The following is a 27,094-nucleotide window of genomic DNA, read 5'->3' as shown; positions in this document are numbered from 1 at the left end:
TCCCAGGATCATGACCTGAGCTGAAGGCAGACACCGACTGAGCCACCCAGGCACACTACCTGAGAGGTTTCTTGAGCCCGTTTCTGAGTTCCCTTAAGGCCCTGGGGCCTTTCCCATCTTCCTCCCTGTCTTGAACTTTCAGTCTCTCATAACTAAGGTCGTTTTCCTTTCCATGGAGAAGATCATGCTTCTTGATGAAGATATGGAACTAAACCCAGAAGTTAAAGCATTTAGCTTTATTTATGCACATCGTCTTCCCCAAGCAGAGATACCTATGTCTCATATTCTTTTAAAGCCCTCCCCTCCTTCGTTTTAATTCTTAGAAAGTAGAAAGTTTGTTTTTGTTTTGCTTTGCTCTACATAAACCAAGCTCAGCTCCTTCTAGACTCTGCCCCTTTTGCCATCATTCCTGTGGGCCCATTCCACTGTGCGTCTGTGCTTGATTTTCCGCCCCTACCTTCCATTTCTTGTGCATGTCCTTTTCTAGCTTGAGCTCTGGGAGCTGCCTGTGTTATTGTACTGGCTTCTTTAGACCAGCAATGGCAGGTGGGTTCTTTCTTGTGTTCCGTTTCTGCTCAATTCATCATGGCTGACTAGGGCACTGGGTCAAAGGTAGCCTAAGAATGAAATCAGTCTTAACAGGAAGAGGTATTGTGATTGAAAAGTGACGCCTGCCTTGAACTGTTAGGGATTAATTTGCTAGCCCATTTTTTTTTTAAACTTTTTCCTGCCTGAAGATGTTCCAATTTTTTTACTTTTTTTTTTTTTTTTTTTTTTTTTTTTTTAAGATTTTGTAATTAACTATCAGATTCTGTTTTGGAGAGGCTCCACCCCTTATCTGTTGGGCTGCCTTCCTTCCCTTTTAGGGTCTCAGGCTATTGTCCCTAGATTTTCTCTGAACTTTTAGCATTTGTTTTTTTTATGCCCTTAATAAATTCTTAAAATCCCATAATCATGCTTGCCTAAAGTTCCTTCCTTAAAACAAAACAAAACAATGTGTTTTACCATCTGAGTCTAGATAAAGGCAGAACAGCATTTTCCCTTAGCTTTCTGAGAGATGGAATAGTCAGCCAAGCAAATCCAGACTTATTAAGTGTTCTGTTTTCCCAGAATAAGATGTTCAGACATTTGGTTAGTTAGAATTATTCATCAAGCAGTACTAAATCTTCCCTCTCCTCCAGTTTGGTGATCTGCATTGGAAAACCTCCATCTGTGTTAAGTGGGGGGCCCCAGTGGTCATGTATTCATCTCTGCCCAACTTGTTTCTCACCAGATGCTTCTATTCTTATAGTAGGACTCCTGATTGCAGGTAGCAGAAAATGCAGACAAATTTATCTTTTTTTTTTTTTTTAAAGATTTCATTCACTTATTAGCGAGTGAGAGAGAATGAGTAGGGGGAGGGGCAGAAGGAGAGGGATAAGCAGACTCCCCACTGAGCAGGAAGTCCGATGCCAGGCTTGATCCCAGGGCTCTGGGATCATGACCTGAGCCCCCCAAAGGCATATGCTTAACTGACTTAGCCACCCAGATGTCCCCAAATTTATCTTAAATAAGGAGGAATTCATTGGTTCCCTTAACTGAAAAGTTCAGGATAGGTCTAGCTTTAGAAACAGGTGGGCTCAAAGCTCAGACAATATTATAAGTCATTGTCTAAGGCTCTGGGCTCTGGCTACCTCTGGTTTGGATTCATTCTTCAACTCCATGTGGAGGTCCCTGGCAGATCTTAGATCTGGTGGCAAGGTAGCTGCAGTAGCCCTGGACTCCTGTCATCTGTGGGGGGGAAAGTCCAGCAGGAAAGAGCCAGAGTCTTGTCCAGAGCCATTCAGATTAGACAGGCTTCAATCCCATTTAAACCCTAAACCGTGTACTGTGGTACATCCTGGGAATGCACATCCTGATTGGCACAAGCCTGGGATACGTGCTTCACTTCTGAGAACCAGACCACAGGGACTGAGGGTGAGGTAGGGGTGAATGGCCAAGTCAATGCCAGGGCTGTGGGCAGAGGAAGGAGAAATGACTCATTGGGATGGGATAAAGGAGGCCCAGACAATGAACGTCCAGGCCAGCTGACTCACCCCTCACTTTCTTCTGTGTTGGTTTCTTTTACCTTTAGTTTTCTTCCCCGAGCTTTGTATCTGAAGTCATAGATGTGAGTTCAAATCCCAGCTCTACTACTTTCTAGCTGAGTCACTTGTACAGATCAGGTATGCTTTTAAACCTCAGTTTTTCTCAGTCCATGGGCTATTACAAGCGTTAAGTTAAATAAATGAACGTAGGGGTGCCTGGGTGGCTCAGTTTAGTGTCGTGATCCCAAGGTCCTGGGATCGAGGCCCACATCAGGCTCCCTGCTCAGCGGGGTGTCTGCTTCTCCCTCTGCCCCTGCTCATGTGCTCGCTCTCTCTTTCTCTCTTGCTCACTCTCAAATAAATAAAATCTTTAAAAAAAATAAATGAATGTATAAAGTGCTTACTTAGTAGGATGGCTAAGATACTTTGTATCAGATATGCTACCTTCTATAGGGTTTGGTTTAACAATGTCATGGGCTCTTTTTTCTTTACACCCTTCCAGTTTCATCGTTCTTCCTCTGGGTCACATTGATGAGGAGTCGTCTGTGAACAAATTGCACTTTCTCCCTTATCAGGATGTACTCATCCTGTAGCAGTGTGAGTGTGGTTCTGTTCTGCCCATCCTTCCTTCTACCTGCCCCTCTCCCTTTCCTCCTCCCTCCTCTTCCCACATCATTCCTCTGACCCAGGAGCAGAGCTGAGCACCCTTGCTGCAACTCCTGAGTTTATCCCCTTGTTTCCTACATAGGCTTCACAGTCTCTTGATAGAAATTCATTCACGTATTCTTAAGATCCCACCCCACACACTGGATGGGGTACCACGCAGTGTTGCCAAAGCCTGCTCACTAGCTCCTTCGGTTCATAATTTCTTCCCCCCATTTTCATGTTCTTCCACTTGTCAGACTTTGGACTGTCTTGAAATCTGTCTTCCCAGCTCCCCTGCATTGGACTGCTTTTTGTCTCTTGTCTAAGGATGTCTTGTCCTTTGCAACAAGTTAAAACACTAAACAAGGAGGTTAGCTTGCTTTTACAGCTCACAAAACTGGCAAGCAGCTCAGATAGGAGGGCCTGTCAGAAGACAACTGATCTCCTTTCTGTTTCCAAACCTCTCTGGTCTCTGTGTAACTGTAGTCCTGTCTTCGGACTGAAGGAACTTATAGTCTAATCACCTTTGGAGTAAAAATCAGTTTCCTCAGGGACTTTGAGCACTGCATGGGTCTGGTCCCTATGACACTTGGGCTCATGTCTTGCTATTCCCCATTCTCTGTGCCCCAGTAGTACTGAACTTCTTAAATTGGGTGCATTTGTGCACGTGGTCATCTGTTTAGTCTTTCATTCTACAAGTTTTTATGGAGGGCATGTTGTGCATCAGACACGGTTGAAGGTGCTGAGAAATACAGCAGTGTTCAACAAAGAGGCAAGTCCCAGGCATTCTTGGGTAGGGATGGTGGAGACAGATCATAAGCAGGTAAACATCAAGATGATTTTCTATCATGATCCATGCATGAAGGCAGTAAAATAGGGTGATGGGATGAGAGGGACAAGGGCGCAGGGAATAGCCACTGTTGTTCGGGTGGTTAGGGAAGATATGGAGGAGAAGCCCGATTGATATATGAGGCTGAGGCAGAGTGCTTTAAGCAGAAGGAATGGCCCTTACAAACACCTGAGGCAGGAATGAGCTTGGTTTATTCAAGAAACAGAAAGCTAGGGAGTGTGGCTGCATCTAAGAGAGCAAGGGGGAGAATAGGCTGTGATGGAGTCTGGGTGAGAGATGGAGGGCCATCTCAGGAAGCACCAGGATCCATCTGGGCCTTGCTCTTCTGCTGCCCCAGCCCTCACCCTTATTAGGAAAAAGTCAGTGCATGCTTCGGGCCTTAGCCTAGATGTTATTTCCTCCTTCTCTGACCCTTCAGTGTTAGATGCCCCAGCTTGTCATTCCTTTTGCACAGGACTTTCATGCTCAAGTTACATTGGCCTGCTTTCTCATTGTCACCCCTAGTCATCTATAAACTCCTAGAAAATGGGACGGTATCTGCACGCAGTAAGCAAACAGTGCATGGATAGATGCGTGGCTGTTTGGCTGGCTGGGCAGCTGGGTGGATGGATGGATGAGCAAAACAGCTATGAAACCTCTACCTGTAAGGGGTTCGAATAAGGATTTGGGGTGTTTCAGAGCAATCCAACCACTGTTGTGGAATTGACCTGTGGGGAATCATCCTGCTCAGAAATGGCGCATACATTCCTGACTATCTGCACTGTCTTCAGAGAACTAAATATTTGGCCTTCCAAAACCAGATCATGTTGAGTAAAGTGTAGCAGGAACACCTGAGGTTGGACAAGCCCCTTGCACCTTGAGCAGAAGTAATTTATGGCAATGTTTTCAACCAGGTGCAGGGCTTTGGAGTCAGATCAGATGGGGTTTGAATCCTGCTTATGTCACTGGTTGCATGATTCAAGGCAAATTGGTTAACCTCTTAGAGCTTCACTTTTATTACCTGTAATGAAAGATTAATAATATCTCTAGCCTTGGAGGATTGGACAATGATAAGAGGAGGTAATATATTTAACTTATTAGCTCAGGGTTTTGCATTTAGTGAGTGCTTGGTGATGACTGTTGCTGCCACTGTCCCTATTCTTTGGTAGAGACAATTTATTGTAGGTACTTACTGACTGTGTGCCCTCAGCCACTCTGGGCTTGACAGTACTGACCTTGCAAAATTGTTGTAGGGATTAGAGATGGTCTATGTCAAGTTCCCGGCACACAGTAGGACCCCAAATATGGTAATTACAACCAAGCATTGGCCACACAAAAAATGAGTGACCCAGAATGGTGACTGCCACAGGGAGATGAGAAGTGCGCAACGTGGGCCAGAACCCCAGACTGGATTGGGTTGAACTTTGATGGTTGAGCATGACTTACACCCGCTAGAAAGAAGGAAGGATTCTTTAGGTAGGAATGAACAAACTGAGGAGACCTGGAGTGACCAAACGTCCTTTATCTGATTTGTCAGTCCTTAAAACTTCACAAGGGACTTTGCCAGTAGCCACTTCTTTGAGGCAGGAGGCACCTCAGCCTGGCAGTCCAGTGTTTCATTTATTTTTTAGCCTCGCTCTTCTTTGGGGGAGGACAGCCTGACGAGCTGGGGAGTGTGTTGTCAGAGCGGTCAGGCCCTCTATTGTTAATTTAGAGCAGAGCGTGAAAGGGAGCCAGATATCTGCTCCACTCCCAGGGGGACTGCCCTATTTAACTCTGGGGGAGAGAAGAAACAGACTCCTGTCTCTATTTCTCTCCAGCCATTTCCTTCCTCAAATGCTAGGAACTAATTCCAGTGAACAGACCTGCCATAGGCTCCCAAGATACTTTGGGCCCCTTTCTCCTTAGCCTTTTGTACAAGTCTGCAGACTGTGCCTAGGGTCAGTTGTGACTTTTGAGCCCACTGTCCTCCTGAGACCGGGGTCAGTGCTCAGGACTCAGCGTCTGTCAACATAGGCTGAGCTGGTTTCCCAGGGCAGGACTTCCGCCACCTGATCTGGTTCAGACTAAACTCTCTAAGAATATTGGTGGCCTGGGCCTTGTTCTTGGGTTCCTAGTTTGGTCATTTCAGTGTGGAGAGTAGGGAGGAATCCTCTAGTGGGAATTTGATAGAAGGGCTGTATCTGCCATGGGACCAAAGTCCAACCAAGGCCCTACAAGCTGTCATTCCTCTTCCCACCCAAATCTTTGGAAATAATAGTTCTTATTTCCTGGTAAGATAAAGGGTTTAGATGCAGAATAAAATAATGATCAGTGCTTGGTATAATCTGTTAACTTCTAAGTTCTTGTGAAGAAAATGAAGATGAAAGAAGTATCCCCGGTGTGAGATGAGTTCTTTTCCCACTTGCAGGAGGAAACAGGAATATGTTCTAAGCAGACACAGAACACTGTTGTGATGTGCTAAAAACGGAGGGACCCAATTCATGCTAATAACATTTAGCCCCTTGCAGCAGTTAGGTATTGTGTCTGGTTGCTAGTAACAGAACAACCCAACTTAGGATAGCATCATCAAATTGGGTTTTAGTTTTCTCACGTGACACAAATCCAGAGGAAGTTAGTCCAGGCTGGTATGATGCCGTCAGGGATCTGGGCTCTTGCTCGCTTTCTACCCAGGTTTTAGCGGGTAGCTTTTATCCTTGTTTTTGTCACCTTGAAATCCAACATAGTCCAAATTCCAGGAAGGAAGAAGGGAAGGTTTAGCTAACCCAGCTAAACATCTTCTTGGCCAGATCTAAGTCCCATGGTCACCCTCAGCTCCGAGGGAGGTTGGGAAATGTGACTTTTTACTGGCTACTTTGCCACTTAGAAAAACTTTGGTCCAGGAAGAGGGAGAGAATAGATATTGGGTCGTCAATGCATGTGTATTTGAGGGCACACTGTGTGCCAGGCACTCTGCTGTGCTCTTTCTGGGCACTGTCTCCTTTAGTTCTTGCCACAGTCCAACAAAGCGGGGGTTGTTGTCCCCATTTTGCAGATAAGAAATCTGAAACCAGAGAAGTCAGAGACTTGTTCAGGGTCACCCAGCTTGTATCAGGTGGAACCAACCCTTGAATTCAGGTCTGACTGGCGCTAAACCCTGTGCCCACTGGGTTTGACACACTCAGCCAAAATGGTCACCAAATGCCAAGAATTCCCTGTGACTTTGAACAGTCACTGAGTCCAGGTGCTCACAATAATAGTAGTGACCTGCACTGGAGGGCTTGTGTCATCTTAGCTGAACATGTGTGCCCTGCGTGGTCAACTTCTCTGAATGATGGTCATTGAGAGCTGAAGGATGCTTCATTCTTTTCCACCATTGTGCTAAATTGAGCATTGCAAATCTATTTTGTGACAGGTCTCCTGATTTGAGAAGTTGTGTGTTAAATTGTAGGGAATGCAGGGAGATGGGCGAAAACCAGAAAACATTTTTGCCTTAAATCATGTATTTTAGCAAGTTAACTGTTTAAGTCAGTTAAGGTGGGGGAGTAGAGGATATTACCTTCATCTTTCTTACCTACAGCTGTAGCCTGAGTTTTTTGGGCCCAAAGGCATCTTATATAAGGCCCAGTAGTCAGAGACCAAGAACTGTTCATAATCCCAAGTTTGAGGGCCTAGAAGGCTGCTTGGTGGCAAGCAGACTACCATTTTTTTAGCCGCTCTCTTTAGTCTTATTTTGCAGTAAATGGGGGTGTTAATCTGAAGAAAGGATTGGTCATTCTCTATCACCGTTATCAGCAGGATGTGCTGGCGTATGTGAGGATGTGCACGTCGTATGTACACACATAGTAAAGACGGGGATTTATAGTTATAAATTGGCTCCAAGGTGAGAAAAGACTGGAAACCCACGATTTGGGGTCAGTTAATAAAAACACTATTAAATGTGATTACCATGATTAAATTGGGCTTTAGGGTTGTCTGGCTTTGAGGGCAGAGACCGTTTTCTCTGCTATTTTCTTATACCTCAAAGTGCCCGCCCCAGTGGGGATAGATGGTTGCACATTAAATACATGGACGTTGATTGGAAGAAGGGAAAATCCCCATTATAGTTGGTTGGGCTGTGTCATCATACCCACCGTCCTTGGTTTTTGGAGTTGAGGAAACCCCCTTTTCCTTTTAGTTTTAATGTTTTTTATGTAGGTGGCATGTTTGTTTCACAGCCTGGTTTTCGTGACCAAGTGCTGTTTATCACTGGGGTGGGAATAACAAGGAGGGACAGTTGCTTAAGTTCACAGTTGGAGTAACCAGGTTATCAAGCTTCGGTGACTTGGCTGGGGTGTGACCCAGAGGGCAGCCAGAGCTCTAGTCCCCTAGGCAGCAGCCTTAGCACAGCCCCTCCCCTGGGGGGGGGTTTCCCCAAGTTTGAGAAAGAGTAAAGAAGATCGAGGCCAACCTAGGCAACCTGAAGGCTACTGGTGGGGGTTACACTGGTGCAGTTATAGAGGGTTAAAGGAAGAAAGGACAGTGTTAAAACCTATAATGTATACTGTGGAAAAGAGTTGTTCCTTAATGAATGTACAGTAAGAATTGCTTTTTCTTAAAGTGTAGCCCCTGAATATTTCCCATATATTCCCACTACTGGAGCTTACAGACTAACTGAACATTAGGAATGGAAGGGCCCTCAGAGATCACGATCTAGACATGTCATTATAAAATGATATAATAGGACTCCTTCCACTAAGAGTAAAGAGCCCAAACTCAAACTAGCTCAAGTGAGAAAGAGAATTTATTGGTTCACAACCAAAGAGTCCAAGGATATATCTGGTTTAGGTGTGGCTAAATCTCACAGCTCAGGCCAGATATTTAGGATTCTCTCTCTCTCTCTCTCTCTCTCTCTCTCTCTCTCTCTCTCCATCTCCTTTCGTTGGTGGTTACATTCTCAAACAGCTGATTCCCATATAGTTATAGCAGCTCGAGACCAGCTCCAGCCAGAACCCCAGAACTAACTCTGACTGGCTTGGAATAGGTTATGTGTCAGCCCCCAAACTAATCACTGAGACTGGGAGCCTCAGCTGGACAGGGAGTAGGAGAGTCAGCAGCACCCAAACCACATGGATTGGGAGTGGGGGAGGTGGTCCCCAAATGAAAAATGAAATGCTGAAATTGATTTTTTTTTTTTTTTAAACAAAGCTTTGGGTTTTCATGGAAAAGTCAGGAGAGTACATGGACAGTGAGATGTGTGATTGCTTTTCTTAGGGGTTACATTGTTACTTTACACTGATATATATATATTTTTTACACTGATATTTTAACAGTCTCCCAGACCGCATTGATTCTGCCCTGAGTCTGTGCTGATTATTGGTAGCTGGGGTTCCTAGGTTGTTGTCAGGATGCCTGGGTTGTGGCCACTAAGTTATAAATGCAGCCGCATTTCCAGTGTATGCTTTCATGTTGAAATGGAGAGCCCTCTGGCTTGGCCATCTGAGGAGTGATGGATCTCAAGGCCAGGACCTTTTTACCGAGGAACTTGGCTGCCCCAGCCAAGGGTCTTTGGTAATTTTCTGGTCTTTCTGGGCTGGGCTGGAGTGTGTCCTCCTTCCTCCCCAGTCTAAATTCTTCACAGCCTATGGAGCTGCTGCTCTGTCCCTGCTACCAAGTAATGGGGACGTAGACATAACTAGGGTCCTGCCCCAAGGAAGGGGGGCAGAAAGGCAGCTTACAGTGGCAGACAGGCCACGAAAGAGGAGTCCTTCTCGATGCCCCCAGAAGTTCTTCCTCTAGCCTCAGTTCACATCCTGACTGATGGCACCCCCCATTCTCCTTTACAGTTTCTAGGTCTGCACGTATGTGGGCCATGGGCACACATTTGGAGAGGCAGTGGGAACCACATGGGCTCTGTAGCACTACGCTCGTGGGCAAATCATTTATCTTCTCTGTGCCTCAGTTTCCTTATCTCTAAAATCTGACTAGTGCTGCTTCAGAGGATTGTTGTTAGGCCAGTGTTCTTGTGGGTTCCTGTTTGAGCACTAGGTAAGAGGTCATCTGAAGAGGTTGCTGAGCCAGTTCTCTACTCACCATCTTGGGAGAATGTTCATTATGTGCTAATTGTCCTTTGGGCTATGCTAGATGCCAGTGGGAGAGACCCTGGGCTCGGGAGCCTTCTGTCCAAGCTGGACTGCCCCAGACAGACAGATGGACAAAGAGCAGATGGGAAAGGCATGAGATTGTCACATGTTTCATTTATTCGATCAGTAGGATTTATAAAGCGCCTACTGTACACCAGTCATTGCATATGCACCAGTTGTGGGCATATTGTAATTGGACAGATGGGCCTCTGGCCTCAGGGAATTCATGGTCTACTTGGGCGTTAGATGAGTAAACACAGTTATGGTCCAGTGTGGTTAGTGTGACAGTGAGTCAGCTAAGGTCCCAATCTAGACTGGGAGTATGTGACTGGAGTGGCTTCCTGGAGGAGGCAACATGTAGGCCAGGTCCCAAAGGAGTAGAAGTCAGGCAGGAAGCATGAGGGACTAGGTGTGAAAGGTATTCCAGGCGGAGGGAACAGCCCAGGCAAAGGCCTGGAGGAAATTCGAGTACAGTGTGTGTTCTCGGGGGAGTCTTGGATGCCCGCGGCGCTGTCTGGAATGGGCTGAATGTGCCTCTGTCATTGCAGGGACGTGGACAAGGTGGAGCGGCAGGCGGTCCCCCAGGCCAACCACACAGAGTCCTGTCGAGAGTGTGGCCACGTGGGACCTGGACATGCGAGGGATTGTCCTCATCGAAGCCATGAGGATTCTTTTGGCTTTGAGAGGCGGGAGCAAGAGGAAGAACGGTACCGTTCCCAGAGGGACCCACTGGAGGGCAAGCGAGATAGGAGCAAGGCCAGGTCCCCGTACTCCCCAGCTGAGGAGGATGCCTTGTTCGTGGACTTACCTGGTGGCCTGAGAGGCCAGCAAGCACAGCCCCAGCGGGCAGAGAAGAACGGGGTGCCGCCCGCCATGTATGGCCCAGGAGAGCAGAACGGGACCGGCGGGTATCAGCGGGCCTTTCCTCCCAGGAACAATGCTGAAAAGCACAGCCAGAGGAAGAGCAGCCTGGCCCAGGTGGAGCACTGGGCGAAAGCCCAGAAAGGGGACGGCAGGAGGTCAGTAATACACTCAGGAGGGCTGCTACTCATGAGCATAATAATGCAATAATAGGAGCTATCATTTCCCCAGCATGTGCAGGGGAAATACTGGCCTTAAACTCTCCACCTCCATTAGCTCCGGAAATTTCTGTAACAACCCTGCAAGGATGGGATGATATCCCCAAGTTATAGACAAACTGGGGCTTAGAGAAGTGAAGGAACTCGCCCAGGGCGCACAGTAAGTGACAAAGCCAGAGTGCAGACCCAGGTCTATGACCCTCCCGAGCCTGTATGAGATTACATCAGGTGGCTTCTTGGTTCCCCAGCAAGCGTGCAAGCTACGATGGACATAGCTGATCTTCTCCTCTTACTCCACTACTTCTCCGCATCTGGGAAATGTTTGTAGAAAGTAGAGTAAATACAGATCCGTTTTCAATTCCAGGCACACAGAGAAGTGCTTAGGCACTGTTGACAGTAGGCTTTATCATACCTATTCCTTCAAGAAGCAGTTTTTAATTATTTAGGGGGCATGCGGTTTTTGCTATTTGCAAAGCACCGTTTGTATTTTATTACAGTTTTAGATTAGTAAGGGCGCTTTTCTGAATGTGAAGAATTCAGGGTCACCAGCTTCCCCATTTTCTCCAGAAGCCGCTGTGTTTTGTCCTCCTTAGGAAGACAGTAAATCGTTTCATCATCCTCGGGCTTCTAAAACCAGCCACTGACTGGCGAAGGGATAGCAAATCCCTGGGGCTTTCAGAAAGCTCCCCGGGGACTCAGGGGCCGCAGTGGATGTGCCAGAGCTCAGGCTGAGTCTGCCATAGACTAACCTGCCTGATAAACATGTTCTAAAAACCACACTGCATTTCCCCCTGTGGGCTGGGGGGGGAGTGCTCCTAAGGGAATAGCCTCGGCCTCTTTCCAGGTGTGTGGGGATGCTGTGCGCGTGCTCGTTGTGTAACCTCTTTAATCTGGTCTAGGTGGGCAGTTGTGAGGGGAGATGATGGAGAAATTACAGTGGAAATCCCCCAAGGAATTGGTAGACATTGTTGTGGGACAGGCTAGGAAGAGGAGGGCGTTTGGTGTTGTAGCTAAGATACCTTCCCATTCCCAGCCAGGACTGACCAGGTGTCAATTCCATTTGTTCAAATTGTGTGTCTTCTTAAAAACAGAAAGCTACCTCCCAGGGACACAGGGGAGAGAAGCCTGTATTCTTGGTGCTGGGCTAGGTAGATCCCCCCCGGGAGGTGATTCAAAGTGCCCTCACTGCTGAATGAGGTTGGAAAGCTGGCAGGCATTATATCATGCAGGTCTCCTAGTCCAAGGTAAAGCAATTGGATTTTATTTGAAAAAGCAATAGGGGAAGCCACTGGAAAGTTTTAAGCAGGTAAGTGACATGATCTGATTAGTAATTCGGGAAGAAGAGCCCAGGGAAGATGCTGTTGCGATAGTCCAGGATAGTAACAGTGAAAATAGGAGGAAAGAGAAAGATTTGAGGTACATTTTGAAGGTTGAAACAGCAAAGTTTGTTAATGCGTTGGATGCTCAGGATGAGAGAAAGGGAGGAACAAGGATGATCCCTAGAATTTTGACTTGAACAACCAGCTGGTTGCTGAGACAGGGAAGGCTTAGGAGCAAGATTGGGGGGAAATCAGGGTTCCCATTTTGGACAGTAAGTTTGAGAAGCTTATTAGCTATCCAAGGGGAGATGTCAGGTTGACAATTGGGTATGGTGTTGGGGTCTGAGGTCCGGTTGGGAACAGTCAGCACATAAATGGTACCTCAACACTTAGAAGTTCGCAGCAGAAGGGGGGTCCGGCAGAGGAGACAGTGTGTCAGAGAAGCTACTCATGATAAGTTAGCTATTTTCTCTTACATGTCACACCTCCTAGGAACTGTAGTCAATTTGGACAGGCTAGGGGAGGTAAAAGCAGGAGAAACCGGAATTAGGGGAGGATAGGAAAGCTAAGGGTTTAGCTCAGATGAGCTTGTATTTCTTGCTAAAGAGTTTGGATTTAGTCTTGGAGGCCTGTCAAAGCCATCGATGGCCTGAAGGGTATTGGCAGGAAGGAGGCATCGGGACACCTGGGGAGATTTTGCAGCCTAGACAGTCCTTCCTACATCCCAGCTCCAATATAGCAAGTCCATGTATACGGTGAAGAAATCTGCCAGGTGATTCTGATGTGCCCTGCCCCAAATGAAAATGGTAGTTTTAGTTACTCCTTACTCTTAAAAGTTTTTTTTTTTATTGTATGCACATAGTTTAAGGACTTCAGTAGTATGTCCCCCATCCATCCCTACTCCTGATTTCTGTCCATTTGAGGTAGCCACTTTCAGTTCTCTCAGTAGTTTTCCCAATTTATTTCTGTATTTCCAAATAAGATACTTAACACTGCTCTTTCTCGATTTTTCAGTTTTAGTTATCAATAGACATTCTACTCTAGAAGATAAGGATTGAAGTGTCTTGTTCCCCGCTGTGCCTTTCCAATAGACGTACACTTACTCTTATTTTAGCTTTACGATACAGCATAATTTTTTTACAGATCACTAGTCAGTTTTTATATTATTATGACAATATAAATATTCACAGCTGGGCCATAATGTACTATAATTAAATTTCATTTGTTGAACAGTTTTTTGTTTTCTGATGTTGATAATTTTCACGCTTGTGGTTCACTTGGTTTTCTTCGTACCAATTACTAATTTAATCACCAAATTCATAGCTGCTTGTGTAAATCTCCCTTTGCTCAGTACCCGCAAATAATCAGTAATCCACTCACAAAGTTAAAAAAAAAATCCAAATACCAAAGGATAAATATTGAGAAATAAGGGTTCTTCTCCTTTATTTTGGAAACCTACTTTCACTCCCTAAAGACCAACCGCTGTGTTAAAAATAAACCGTGTCCTTCGCCTTGCTTTTTTCGCTTAAAGTATCAGTGTATATGCAAGTGTGTATGTCAATATCTGGATGTATCTTGGCTGTCTTTCCATATCAGCCCACATAGACATGTATTGTGACTTTGAAACAAGCAGAGTGCTCCACTGTGTGCGTATGCAGTGGCATTTATGCCATGCCCTATTGATGCCCAGTGAGGTTGGTTACGAACATTTGCTATTACAAACTATGCTGCAGTGAATATCCCTGCCCCGTTGTCTCTGCATACAAGTGCCTGTGTACTTAACAGATCACTTGAAGTGGAGTGACTGGATCAAAGGGTATATGCCATTTCAATTACGACAGTTATCACAAAATTGCCCTCCAAAAATGCTGTTTCGGTTTATACCCCACCCGAAGTGTCCTTGTTTGTCTCCCTCCACATCAGCACGGGGAACTCCTGTTTCAGGTTAACTCCTTGCTCCAGCGACAATATGGAAGATGGTTTAGATGGAGAAGAGCCTGGAAAGAGGCAGTGATTGAGTATAAGGTGGTCATAGCTTGGGTAGGAGGCGGGTGAGACCCAAACCAAAGCGGTGAAGATGATGAAGATTTTGAGGAGGATGGGAGGACACACAGAGGTTGAGGTCGAGCAGGTGTAAGACTTGGCAAACCGCTTCACTGAGGCCGGGAAGGCGAGCAGGGCCACAGGTGGAGCTGGCATTTAACAGTGTGGCTCGGTTAATAGGTAGATGGGGTACAGCCTGGCTGTCAGGAGTTTTAACAACACACCCCTCCCCGCCCCCCTTGTGACTCTAATGTGCAGCCAGGCTGGAGAATCCCTAGCTCAGAGTGAGCCATAGCAGAGCATGAGAGGCAGAATGCTGAGGACCTGCAGCCCAAGGGGTGGACAAGAGCAGTGTCTGTGAAGGAGGTGAGCGGGAAGGTGGTGGTGGGGGGGAACTGGAGTGTTGATGAAGGGAGTTTCGTTTAGAAGGAGTTTGCACTGGGAATGACTTCTCTTTGGGGCTGCTGCCTTCCGAGGAGGCCGGGAGCCGCTGAGTGTCTGGAACCTCAGATCTCTGCTGTCTTCTGCTCAGTCACTGGCGCTTTTGGTCCCACTGAGCTGCTTGATGGGCTTACATGAGCAGACCTGACCTGTCCTTAGTCAAGCTAGGATTTTCAAGTTAGGTCAGGAGGCACAGTACGGAAAGAGGAGGACAGGAAAAAATCAGAAAAGGTCGCATGGCCAGTAAGAAACCCTTTGTGGCGGGGGCACAGAAAGGACTTTCAAAAGCTGTGTGACTGATAACGCAGTTATAAGTTGTTGGTCGAAATGTCTCTACATAAGTGCTTCTGGCAGCCCACAAACCTGTTGTTCTGCTACACACAGGGGCCTGTACTTGGGCTCAGGGGCCCATAGGGGAGCTGAGGGATGCTAAGTCAGTTGCAAGTAGATGACAGGGCTGGGGAAAGCATTGGACTTTGCTTGCATAGGAGCTGGAAGTTTGAGCCTTTCTCGTCTAAGGGGCAAGGTGACATGAGGTCTGGAGATGAAAACAGTTCATTGGCCTTGAAGGTCACTGAGCACACAGTGAGAGGAACTTCAGTCTAGCAATGGAAGCAGATCTCAGTGGGCTGAAAGGGAAAAGTGAGGAATTGAAGACACCCTTTTGAGAAGAAAGCTGTCTGAGTAAGCGAAGTGCACAGTCTCTGATCATTTACTTGCATCTGGAAAGGACTGCATGTTGCATTCTCAGAACTGCTGTTTACCTTAAAGGTGTATTTGTATTCTCTTACAGTCAAGTAGTAAGTAGATCTGGCTGCTTAGTGAAGGAGCCTCCAACATTTGAAAATACAAAAGAGGGATGTCTGTGCTTTGTAGGATTAAGACTGTGCCAGTCTCGTTAGATTGGGCACATTAGGCATTGGAAGGAGGGTTATTTGCACTGTAATATGATCTCATATTCGTGGATCTAGACCACAGAAGAAATTATTTCTAACGGTTCTTTTAGTACTTGGAGACAGGCATTATGTTTCCCATCGTTAAACTCCTTAGAATGATGTTTCGTGAGGACAGACTAACATACCCTTAGAATTCTACATTCTAAGAGATTGTTTTGAAATTCTAGCCTTCCGTTTTTCCCCCCTGCTATTTCAAGTAATTTACATACTTGTAATAAAAAGGCAGGGGTGGGGATGGAATCAAGGACTCAGCTATTACAATGAGGAACAGAGTAGAAAGTGAAAGTCTTGCACTGTTGATGTGGAGGGCAGGGTGAAGAATATCTACTGCATAAGTAATTGGGTATAGAAATTGATTTTACATTTTGATATGACCAGTTCGTAGTGGCTGTATCAGAATATCCTGTTTTGTGCCTTTTGGAACAGGGAGGCCCCTTGGCACAGAGCAGGGTATGAGGGCAAGAGACCAGAATCTTTCTTTTGGGGTAAGGATGGGTTTGGGGGCCAGCAAATGGATCTGCTCTCAGGGGCAAAGCTGCTGTGGGTGCTCCTGCCTATTTCAGGGGGACCTTTACGTCTTCTTGCAAACTTATTGCCTCATCCCTCAACTCCACCATTGGTTAGTTGTCTTGGTTTGGCCTCTGGAGCTCACCATTGCACTGGGATTTTGGGGGTTGCCCCTAAATGGCCAGCAGCGAGGGCTTGGAGGTGTGGCAGACACTGCGGAAGCAGAGGGCACAGGCTAGAGGATGAGCTGAGGGCTTTGGGGCACCACTCTGTGGGGGACTCTGACTGTCAGGGTGGCAGGCACCGAGAGCCACCTACAGAACCAGACCAAAGGGGTTTGGGAGCAGAGCTAGGACATGCTTTGCATAGTCTGAATTTTGCTTCAGCCAGAGTGACAATGGTTGGTGAATATGGAGTCCCCAGGGGAGGCCCCCAGCCTGATTTCTGCCACTGCCAACACTGCAGTTTGAGGATTCAGCCACTGCCCTTCCTCGGAGACCCATTCCCACTCTGATTTTGGGAAATCAGCAGCAAATCCTGCCACCTAGTGGCAAACAGACACACTAGCCGGATAGACAAGTCTGGCTGAAGAGATCTTAAAATTACCTCCCATAATCGCCAAGATAAAAATAAAAAGAGAAGAAAGCTACCGTTTTTGAATGACAACTATTTCTAGTCCCCACAACAATCTATTAGGTTCTTCGTATCCCCATGTTATAGTAAGGAGAGTGAGGACATAAAAGACACAGAGGTCATAGTAAGGAAGTGATTACATGAAGTGAATTTAAGAACAATTAGCACTTCTCAAACTTTGGCCACCTGGAGGGCTTGTTAGGACACAGGAGGCCCGGCTCTACCCCCAGGGTTTCCGATTTGGCAGGTCTGGGGGGGGGGGCCTGGTAATCTGCGTTTCTAACGAGCTCCTAGGTGGTGCTGAAGCTGCCCGTCCAAGCCCATATGTGGATGCACTGGCTTAGAACAACGGCTGGCTGGCTATGCATCAGAACTTTGTCAGACCGTGGACAGTACTGCAGAGTGTGACATAGTTCCTGCCCTCTGAGGATTTACAGCTTGGCTGGGGAAGAGATGTCTTGCAAGGATGAAAAGGTTGCATCAATAAAAAGACCTTGGACAAGTTTCCTACAACATAATAACTAGGTCAGAGTAGAGTGGGAGCCCTTAGGGCTGCAGAAGTCCTCTCTGGAAGGAGCATAGGAGTCGTGGAAAATGAGTGAGATTTGGGTGAATAGGGCAAGGGGAGCCCATACAGGTGGGGGAGGGAAGAACAATATTATGAGAATAGGGAGAGGCAGAAAGGGAGAACCCATTGAGAAGTTGCGTCAGTGTATCAGGCGTGGACCTGCGTTTTCTTGTCTCATTTACTGTTCAGAACAGCCTTATGAGGGAGATAATTCTGTCCTTATGCTACAGGTGAGGAAGCTAAGGCTTAGCGCAGCCCCGTAAGCTGCCTTGGGTCATCCAGCCAGTGGATGGTAGAGCTAGCATTCAAACCCAGGTCAAGCTATCTCTGCATTTTCCCACTCTGAGAAGTTGCCCAGGTGTGGAGGAGGCTAGGTGGGATTAGGGTCAGGCTCTCATTCCTAGGCCCCGGCAAGTGCAGGGGTGCACCTGAGCGGATGTGCCTCTTTAACTGTTGGGCCCTAGATGCCTGGCTTGCCCCAGCCCAGTCCTGTTGGAAGAGCAGTGAGAAAACAGCAGGACTGCAAGGTGGGTTGGGATCAGGCACTAGAGAGTGGTGTGTTCTGGGCTGAAGGGTGTCAATTTTATTTCATAAGCAGTGGGAGTCATTGATATTTTTGGAGCAAGAGAGTGATTGGATCCAAGCAGTTGAATGTGTACGGTGTGGACACTGGTTAGGAAGGGCTCAGAGTGATCTGGGGGAAGATGATTAAATCAGTATCTGGACTAGAGTAGTAGGAAAAGAAGAGAGTTGGTGCCAGCCACTTCCTTTGGTGTGAGGATACGAGCAGAGGGCAAGTCTCAGTGACTGGGGAATTACGGGGCATTTCCTAGAAACAGACACACCTGTTTGGAAGAGCTGACTGACAGCGAGAGGGAGAGGAGGAGGCAGGTTTCATCACCTTGCACTTGAAGCGATGGGAGTGAGGCAGTCGGGCTGCCTGGTAGGGTTGATACTCCCAGGTTGTTGGAGAACAACGGTTTTGGAGTGTTCCGCATAGGGAGTGACTGAGGTCCTGGGTGTCTGCTTTGATTGTTCTTTGGGGGTTCTGCCAGGGCTCCCTTGTGGGGCTGGCGCTGTGGATTTACTTAGCCGTGTTTCCAGAAGCCTGGCAGACCCTGTGCTGGTCGTCTTACCCATCTTCCTCCTCTCTCCTCAGCCTGCCCCTGGACCAGACCCTTCCTCGCCAGGGTCCTAGCCAGTCACTGTCCTTCCCAGAAAACTACCAGACTCTGCCTAAGAGCTCCCGACATCCCTCAGGGGGCTCCTCGCCTCCTCCCCGCAACCTGCCGAGTGACTACAAGTACGCGCAGGACCGAGCCAGTCACCTGAAGATGTCGAGCGAGGAGCGCCGGGCGCACCGGGACGGCACGGTGTGGCAGCTGTATGAGTGGCAGCAGCGCCAGCAGTTCCGGCACGGCAGCCCCACGGCGCCCATCTGCGCCGGCTCCCCAGAGTTCGCCGACCAGGGCCGGAGCAGGAGCATGCTGGAGGTGCCCCGCTCCATCTCAGTGCCTCCGTCTCCCTCCGACATCCCTCCTCCGGGCCCCCCGAGGGTCTTCCCACCCCGGCGGCCACACACACCAGCAGAGAGGGTCACCGTGAAGCCACCAGACCAGCGGAGGAGCGTGGACATCTCACTGGGGAGCTCTCCCAGGAAGGCACGGGGCCACGCCACCAAGGTGAGACTCCGGAGGGCTGCCGGGCAGCTGGGTTCAGCATTAGGACACCAGGATCCTCATGTGGTTTGAACACAAATTAGAACAATTTCGAATAAGGAGAGGTGACACCCCTGTGGTACTTGTAGGTGCCAGGTGCAGTGCTAAAGGCTTTGCTTTAATGCTTACCACAACCCGATGAGGTAGGTGCTATTATCATGCCCATTGCACAGATGGGAACCCTGAGGCATTAAGAGATGAAGGATCATCCAACTAGAAGTCTGCAGGAAAAGATACCTGTGTTCAGTCGGTTCAATAATTTATAATAACCCGACTTCAGCTTTACCTCTCCAAGGAGCTTTCCCAGTTTACCGTTGTTGTAACCCGGTAAGAAAGATGTGGACCCCCCATTTCACAGATGAAGAGGGGTAGTGCCATGTGGCAGCCCGTCCCGGCAGAGAGGGGCAGAGGGCCGGCCCGCAAGCTGACTTCCTGTCTCCCCACTTGTAGAACTCCTCTCACGTGGACCGCCGCTCCATGCCCTCCATGGGCTACATGACCCACACGGTCAGCGCTCCCAGTCTCCATGGAAAATCGGTAAGCCGCTCCTCATCTCCCCTCCCCATGAATGTGATCCCGCCTGCAAAGTGCCGGGTGTTCCGCCACCCCGAGCCAGTCACCTGCAGTCTGCAGGGCAGCTGTCAGCCCCCACTTTAGAGACGGGGAAGCTGAGGCTCAGAGGAGTCCAGTGACTTGCTCCGTGTCATCCAGCTGACATGGGGTCCTCCCCAGATCAGAGGAAGAGCTTGGGGGACGTGAAGGAGAATGGGGGCTTTTCTTCTCTTTCAGGCAGCATTTTGCCTGCAGCATTTTCCCAGCCACGTGCCTTTCTGCCCTTAGCTCCTCTCCTCTCTCGTCCAGGTCTTTGCTTTGGTTAGTTACCTTTGTCTTCAAAGTCCGAGTTGGGGTGAGGTTGCACTGTTGGCTGCCGTTTCCTGAAGAAAACAAAACAAACTGCTTCCTGCAGCCCCTTTTCTGCCAGTGCCTTTATTTGTCCTGATGACAGAATTAATGCAATAATTACTTAATGGTGTCACATCAGTGCTGTCCCGGCACCGGGGTGAAGAGTAATTATAGCGTCGTGCTCCTGCGGTGGCTAATTTCCTCGTGATGTGTCTACACACCTGCAGCTGGAGGAGCTCTCGCTGCTTCTCACCCGCTTACGGCGGCACCAGGCCAGGTTGGCCAGCGTGCGAAATCTCGCCGTCGGCCAGTTACTGCAGCACCAGCTGACCTTTCCCGCCTGCCAGGTCAGCGCTGGTGGGCCCTCTCAGGGCCGGGGCCACCCTGGTGGGGGGCAGTGAAGTGACGTGCTGGCCCGTGTTTTCTTGTGCCCACGCTCTCGTCTGTATTTGCTGTCTGGCTCGTTCCCTCGCTCCCTGCCTGTTTGCTTCTGGTCACTACCGCCAGACACTGCGCAGTGGTGGCAGGGCCCACACCCCTGGTGCTGTGGAGGAGCTTGCATGTGGCGTGAGGGCCCTCACCTGTGGCTTCTCCGGCTGCGAGTAGTGACTGCCAGGCTGGTGTGTGGTCATGTCCGAAGGGCTGTGCTGGCTGTCACCCTTGTTGCCACCGTGGCCACTCCTTGGGATGCAGAAAGGTGTGTTTCATTGGTGTCAGCCCAAGGGGAAAGGCAGGGTGCCCTCTCCCATCTGGACAGTGCCCTGCTGATGGACAAAGCATCCGCACATCCCTTATCTTAGAGAACCTCCCTGTACCTGGGAGAGGTTAGGCAAGACAGGAGTTATTACCACAGACAAGGTGCTGGATCCAGAAGGGGAAGCGACTTGCCCGGGATCCCTCAGCCAGTGGCATGCCGGCTGGAGCCAAAATTCAGGTCCTATCTGGCAGTGTTCTAAACCTTCTGGGACATGGAGGTCTGCAGGCAAGCTCCTCAAGGAGTGGCCAGGGAATTGCTCTCTGAGGCATCTTGACCAGCTGTCCATACAGGATTGGTCCCTCTGGGCTGCACAAAAGTAGGCAGAGGACAGGAGAGGAAGTGGACAGGAGTGTCACCTTCTTTAACTGTCCTGTTTTAGTGAGCCCTGAGGGACTCAGGAAATGTACTTGGAAAAATGAATGTAAGGGAACACGTGCAAAACCCCTAAATTGTGAATTGGGGTGATTTTTAATAACATTCCTCTGCTCAGTCTTCCTTACTGCTATTGAAAGTGTATCGGGACTGGGCTGATTAGGGAAATAGGGATGGGTAAGTGGACAGTTTAGGGATAGAAATAACATCTTGGAAGTCTCCAGTGTCCCTGTCAATGGTCCTTCAGGTCTTTTCATGCTTAAAAGTACAGCCCGAACATCTCATATTGTTTACTTGTTTGACATCAGAGATGTAAACAGGGCCCTTTCCCCCAGCTCTGGCTTGCCTCGGTTTGCCGGGAGACCTCTTAGCTGGTTGTGAGTAAGTGGCACCTGGGCCATTTTTCTTAAACTTTTACAGCCCCTCTGCCTAGCAGTTAGCTTCTGTGGTCCATTACATGGGAAACACGGGTCCTAGAAAATGAAAAGAATCTTTTGCTTATTCTCACTGTTCCTGGTAATTACACTGAAGAAGTCAATAGATTGTCAGAGACAGTGCAAGCAGATAGGTCTGACATTGAAACTTCCTCAGCTAGCTCCAGACATGGCCCCATGCTGAGCCAAGGGAGCTGAAAGTAGCTGCTGGGGCTTATCATCCTAGGACCCAAGATCAACATCCTGGGTCCCCAGATCAACTCCCTGTCCCTTTAGGGCATTTAGCCACCAAGGGTCATTTTGCTGCATGCATGTGCGGTGAGCTAGTGCAAAGGTTTGGTGCCAGGGATTGGAGCAGTGGTGATTGAGGGGCCCCTAGCTCAGGTGTTGCCTCTCCTCTTCCAGCTAGATGTCTCTAGTTCTGTCTCAGGAGCTCACCACTGGCCTCAGCTGCACCGCTGTCCTAGCCCTGTGGTGGTATGTGTGCTGTCTCCCTCCTCCGCACCAAACTGTCCCCCCAGCCAACGGCAGGACTAGCTTGGCTTTTCCCCACAGTGACCTGCAAGATCAGCATGCTGAGAGAAGGCTCTGAGCCGCGCTGAGACATTTGTGCTGGCCCTGGATGTGTCAGTCTGCTGTCGTTCCTTTACCCCAAAGCTGTGCAAAGTCCATGATTCACACATGAAGCCCCAAGTTTTGGAAACTCCTGGTGTTCGTAACTGGCTTTTTTCTCTCTGTGCTTCATTTGAAGGCTGACGATACCTACCTCCAGCTGAAGAAGGACCTGGAGTACTTGGACCTAAAGGTGAGGGACATCAGGCGTCTTGCCTCCCTTGGACACAACACCTTTCTGAGCGTGTCAACCTCCTTGGAGCCAAGCCCAAAGCCAAAGGCTGTGCAGGTCTTATCAAATCTGGATCCCAAATGAAGACGTCTCCTGTGTAAATCAGAAGAGTTATTTCTTGCTGCCTCAAACTCTGGGCTCAGTTCTTTGTGATTTCTGCTGTAAGATTTCAGGCTTATGGGATGAGGGCATGAGACCTTGATCTCTTCCATCCTTGGTCAGGATGCAAAGGCTTCTACATAGGAAGTAGTTCCTTCCTCAGAGCTGCCAGTGGGGTTGGGTTTGGTTCATAGGGTGCCACGGATGTGCATTTTCATCCACGAGCATTTTAGTGGACTATCTTGGTTTTGTTGCTGGGGAAGGATGTTCCACATGGAGTTCTGCAGCTCTGAGGCCCACTGTGGTCTCCCGTATGGCTAGTCTCCCATCCGCATTCAGGAGAGGAGCGCTGGACGCCTCCCTGTAGGTAATAAAGCTTCAGGTTCGAAATCAGCCTTCAGAGCACAGAGCGCGAGAGAAAGCTGACGGGGAAGTGTGAGAGGCATTCTGCGTGAAAGAGAGCTGCTATTGTCTCCTTACCACAGCTCTCTGAAAGCTCCCACTGTGAAAAGCACTTCTGATGCCTAAACCATGAAATTGACTGAAGGAATGTGACCTTTAATTAACTGTGGGTGTGAGAGAGTTGGGGGGGGGGGCTGTGGGAGGACACCCAGGCGACTGCCACGGGGCATGCCTCCTCCAGCTCCCCTGGGTACCTGGCTTGAGGTATTTTTAACGTGGGGATTGACATCCAGCCTTGTAGAAGCAAGAGGATGAACCTTAGGCCCTGCAGGAGCAGATGAGGGGGGCCTCCCCACACTGAGACAAGATCAGAGCCTTTGATTAGGAAGCAACTAGTTAGCTTCCGTATCTGATGAGCACTTGCTGTGTAACCAGCTCTGGAGAAGCCTAAGGGACATGTAAGAGAAAAAACGAGACTCTCTGGCCCTGAGAAACTCCCAAATGGTCTGGGTTAGAAAAAGAAAATCTCCCAAAGTAACACAGACTTGTTTATAATGAGCTTGCAAAGATCTGTCTGGCCTATGCCCAGAGTTGAGATAGTGAAGGTCACCGTGGGCTGTAATGCTGGGAAGCCTTCTGAAGGAGGTGGCATATGTTTGGAGCCTTGAAGAGCCAGAGGGTTTGAGTTGGTTGACATTAAAGGGAAGGGAACAGTGGGAGCCAAGGAAAGCCAGGGGGAGGGTGGTTTGGCTAGGGCTGGAGGAGGCAGACCGTGCATATTCCTGATTCTTTAGGAAGGAGGGGTGCAGTGAACAAGAGTCAGACTTGGCTTTCTGACGTGAGCAAAATAAGGAGGGTTCTCTCAAAACCAGGACGTTTTCTAGCTTATGGGAGAGGCAGATCACACAGAGCATGAGTGAGTATTGTAAATATGGTAGTCATGCCTCAGGATGCAAAATGTACAGCCCAGCCCATCCTGCTGTGCCCTGATCCTGGGCATGGTCCTTCCACCATGCCCACCACCCCCACCTGACCTGGAGACATCCACCTTCACCTGCCCTGTGTTACCGCCTTGTCTCCATTCCCTGGGCTCCCCAATAAGCCAGTCACCATGCCACCCCTCGGTTCTTCTCACCTCTGCCCTGGGGCCATGCAGTCAGTCAGAAGTATTTATGGAGCATTCATGATGTACCTAGGCTGATAAGAGAGGTTTGGTTCCCCAGCAGCATGGGTGTACCTTGAAACAGTCCTCAGAGTGCTTGGTGCATGGTGCATGGTGCAAGAGAGAGCTTAGAGAGGCTGAGCTGGAGTAAAGGGAAATCTCTGTCTTCTGATTCCTGTTTGTATGGGAGAGCAGAAACTCACAGCTGGTCCTGGAGGGAAGATTCAGTTCAGGTCTGTTTTATTTCAAGATCGTAGAATTTGAGTTAAAAGGGATTTAAAGAGAAACTGAGGCACAGGATAGCAGAGCCAGGAGTCCTTGGGTGTCCTGACTACCAACAGAAGCTTAGTATAACAATAGAGGGTATAATATGTGACAGTCACTGTGTTTCACTGCTGTTAAATTATGTAACTCCCACAGTATCCCTGGAAGGAAGGTGTTGGTATCTTTTATTCACTGACTAAGGCTCAGAGAAGTAAATGACTTTCCCAAGGCCACATAAGCGGTTACTGAGGAGTTGGTATTTAGATATAGCTCTGACTCTGAAACTTGAGTCACCTTGCCTCCCAGCCTCTCTTAAAATGCTTCTTCCACTACTGTGGACCCAAAGGCATTTCAGTTTTTGATGGAGCTGAACTGTGGTCATTATCCCAGGAAGTGTGTTTAATGTGATACAGGCAAGGTGCATCCCCGGGGTGTTCACTAGCTAGGAGCTGTCTGCACCCAGAACATTAACCAGTGACGCTCTGGAAGTTGTCACTGTCATGGAAAGCAGTTATGTTGATACCAGAGTTTCCCCAGTCTTATTTTTGTTATTCCAGTTGCTAGCTCCTCTCAGAGAACTTTCCCCCAAATGAGCTGCACTGGTAGCAGGGAGATGCTGGGGTTTGTGCTGTGTGTGAGTTGTCTGTCTGACATGGCTGCCAGAAAGGTTGGCACCACCTTGGTCGCTCTTCAAGGTGCAGAGAGTATCCACATCAGGACCTGCTCTGCTCAAACCCAGCTGGGGTATAGGGCTCCCAGATGGTGTCTCACTTCGGGACTCAGATGAAGAAAGGGCTGGAAGCAAAGCAGAGGTGTTGAGGGTTTCTAGAACCATGGCTGAGGATGTATTAGGTAGGGTGCTTTTGTTTGCAGGTGTCTGAAACCCAAATCAACCTGCTAATAAGCCGAAGAGGGAATATACTGGTTCTTTTAGCCAAGGGCTACATCCCCGGGGCTCAGGCCATGCCATCACTGTTCTGGTGTGTGCGCTGTGTCCGCATGGCAGTGAAGGTGGCCACCTGTAAACCCAAGTTCACTTTCTCCCTCCCCAGCATCCCCATGGGTGGACACTTGCAACCCAGACTCCCTGTGGAGTGGGGGGAGGGGTTCCCTAATGGGAAAGCATGCTGGGCAGAAACAGGAAAGTCTGCTGCACTGCAGAATGGTGGAGAGAGTTCTGGGTAATTCAGGAGCCCTAGAGACAGTCTACAAAACTCTGAAATGTTACCACGTGTCTTCTGTGGCTGCAAGGGGGAATGAAGACAAATGGATAGCATGTGTCAAATGTACTTCAATTAAAAAAAAAAAAAAGATAAGTGGATAGCAGCTACAAGTAGAGGGGTTTCTGAAAGGACCTGCTCAGGTTTTGGGGAACCCTCCCATCTCTGGGTTAGTGAAGCTAGATGAGCACTGCGGGGCAAGGGGGGGGATGCGTGTGACTGTGTCAGGAAAACCCTAAGGCCTGTAAGCTCTTGAGATTAGGACATGCTCAACAAAATGAGACGATGCAGAGCTCAGCTGGGGTCCCTGAGATGAGGGCCCTGTGGACACCGTTGAACGGGCCCTGAAGCCCAGCCTAGGTGTGGTGATAGTGGTGGCACAGCCCCGCCATGACAGTGGTTTGTGAGAGGTTCCTCTGGGTTCTTGGGGGGAGAGGAAGGAGGGAAGCCTCGCTGGAGAAAAATAGCCCCCTATCCCTACCTGGTTGGCCTAGGCTCCTCCCCCATGTCCCTGTTCCAAAGGCCACAGACTTAAGGATCCAAACTCTCCCCTCACCATGACCACCACCCATCAGCTGATGCTCAGCTTCCAGAATCAGTTGGTGATGTTTGCTTCCCCACATGTTGTGGGAGCTTTTTCTCCCTAAAGTGAGCCTTTCTGTTGTGGTGTCAAGTGCTCAAACAAAGGTGTACTCCAGTCTTTTAAAAGACACTCTGTATTAACGTTCTTTTTGCAAAATGTTTACTTATCTGGCATTTTACTTGTTGGTGCCAGGGTGGAAAGGACTCCTCCTTGATGAAGCATCTGTTCCTCCCTGGTGGTGTTTGGGTGCTTGTTGTTCATTATTGCACTTGGAGCAATAGGAATTATTATCCTCACCTTCCTAACCAAGAATCCAAGCATCAAGAGAGGTCACTTCCACAGCGATAGGTCTGGAATTTAAACCCAGGGTCTAACTTTACTCCTGCCTTCTTTCCTCCGTGTACCATGTCCTTTGCCCACCCTAAAGTTGTAGTCACTGAATTGTGTTTCTGGCATCATAGTTCTGCTCTTCAGAACCGTGTACGCTGGCTAGGTCTGAAGAAGCAGGCGTGGGGGCCGCTGTTGTTGACAGCTTAGATTGCTTTTATGCATCTGTGAAGCACAGCTGGGAAGGGGATGTGGAGGGGAGGGTATCCGCTGCTGCTCAAGGGGTGCCTTTGTAGGTAGAGCAGATTGCAGCCCACCCCTCAGAGGCGGTGGTTCCTGATTGAGGGCTTTGTCATCAGGGGCTCTGGTCGCTTGGCCTCTAGCCTCTTCCTGACTGAGCCTGAGATCAGGGCTACTCTGTTCAGGGTCTGTTTCCAAAGTTAGCTTCCAGAGCAAAGTTTCTTAAGTTGTAGTCTGGGATACCACCTATTTCAAGATCACCCGGGAGCTTGATGTTTTTTAATGTACAGATTTGGGGGGTTCTGTTGAATTAGAACCTCTGGAAATGGTGCCCAGAATTCTGCTTTTTTGTGTATGTTTTTGTTTTTTAATTTTTATTTATTTTTTTAAATAATATTTTTTATTATATTATGTTAGTCACCATACAGTACATCCCTAGTTTTTGATGTAAAGTTCCATGATTCATTACTTGCGTATAACACCCAGTGCACCATGCAATACGTGCCCTCCTTAATACCCATCACCAGCCTATCCCATTCCCCCACCCCCCCTCCCCTCTGAAGCCCTCAGTTTGTTTCCCAG

General features: G+C 48.6%; 1 protein-coding gene across 4 annotated transcripts in view; it reads left to right on the top strand.

Annotated features, from left to right (window-relative positions):
• The window catches only part of PLEKHA7 (pleckstrin homology domain containing A7), a 206,990-nt gene that overhangs the window by 149,047 nt on the left and 30,849 nt on the right, over window positions 1-27,094 (top strand). For 3 of the 4 annotated variants that reach the window (XM_048215161.2, XM_026487218.4, XM_048215162.2), the window contains exons 10-13: window positions 10,190-10,660; window positions 18,347-18,869; window positions 19,356-19,442; window positions 22,123-22,176. In XM_048215161.2, the coding sequence (XP_048071118.2) occupies window positions 10,190-10,660; window positions 18,347-18,869; window positions 19,356-19,442; window positions 22,123-22,176 (1,135 nt within the window). Of the gene's footprint in view, window positions 1-10,189; window positions 10,661-18,346; window positions 18,870-19,355; window positions 19,443-20,035; window positions 20,156-22,122; window positions 22,177-27,094 lie in introns of all 4 variants that reach the window. The other variant, XM_057317202.1, reaches the window with a different exon arrangement.

Source organism: Ursus arctos, unplaced genomic scaffold (assembly GCF_023065955.2).
Source record: "Ursus arctos isolate Adak ecotype North America unplaced genomic scaffold, UrsArc2.0 scaffold_23, whole genome shotgun sequence".
NCBI lineage: Eukaryota > Metazoa > Chordata > Mammalia > Carnivora > Ursidae > Ursus > Ursus arctos.
Note: the sequence above shows the minus strand (reverse complement) of the source record. Positions and strands in the feature narration are given on the sequence as shown.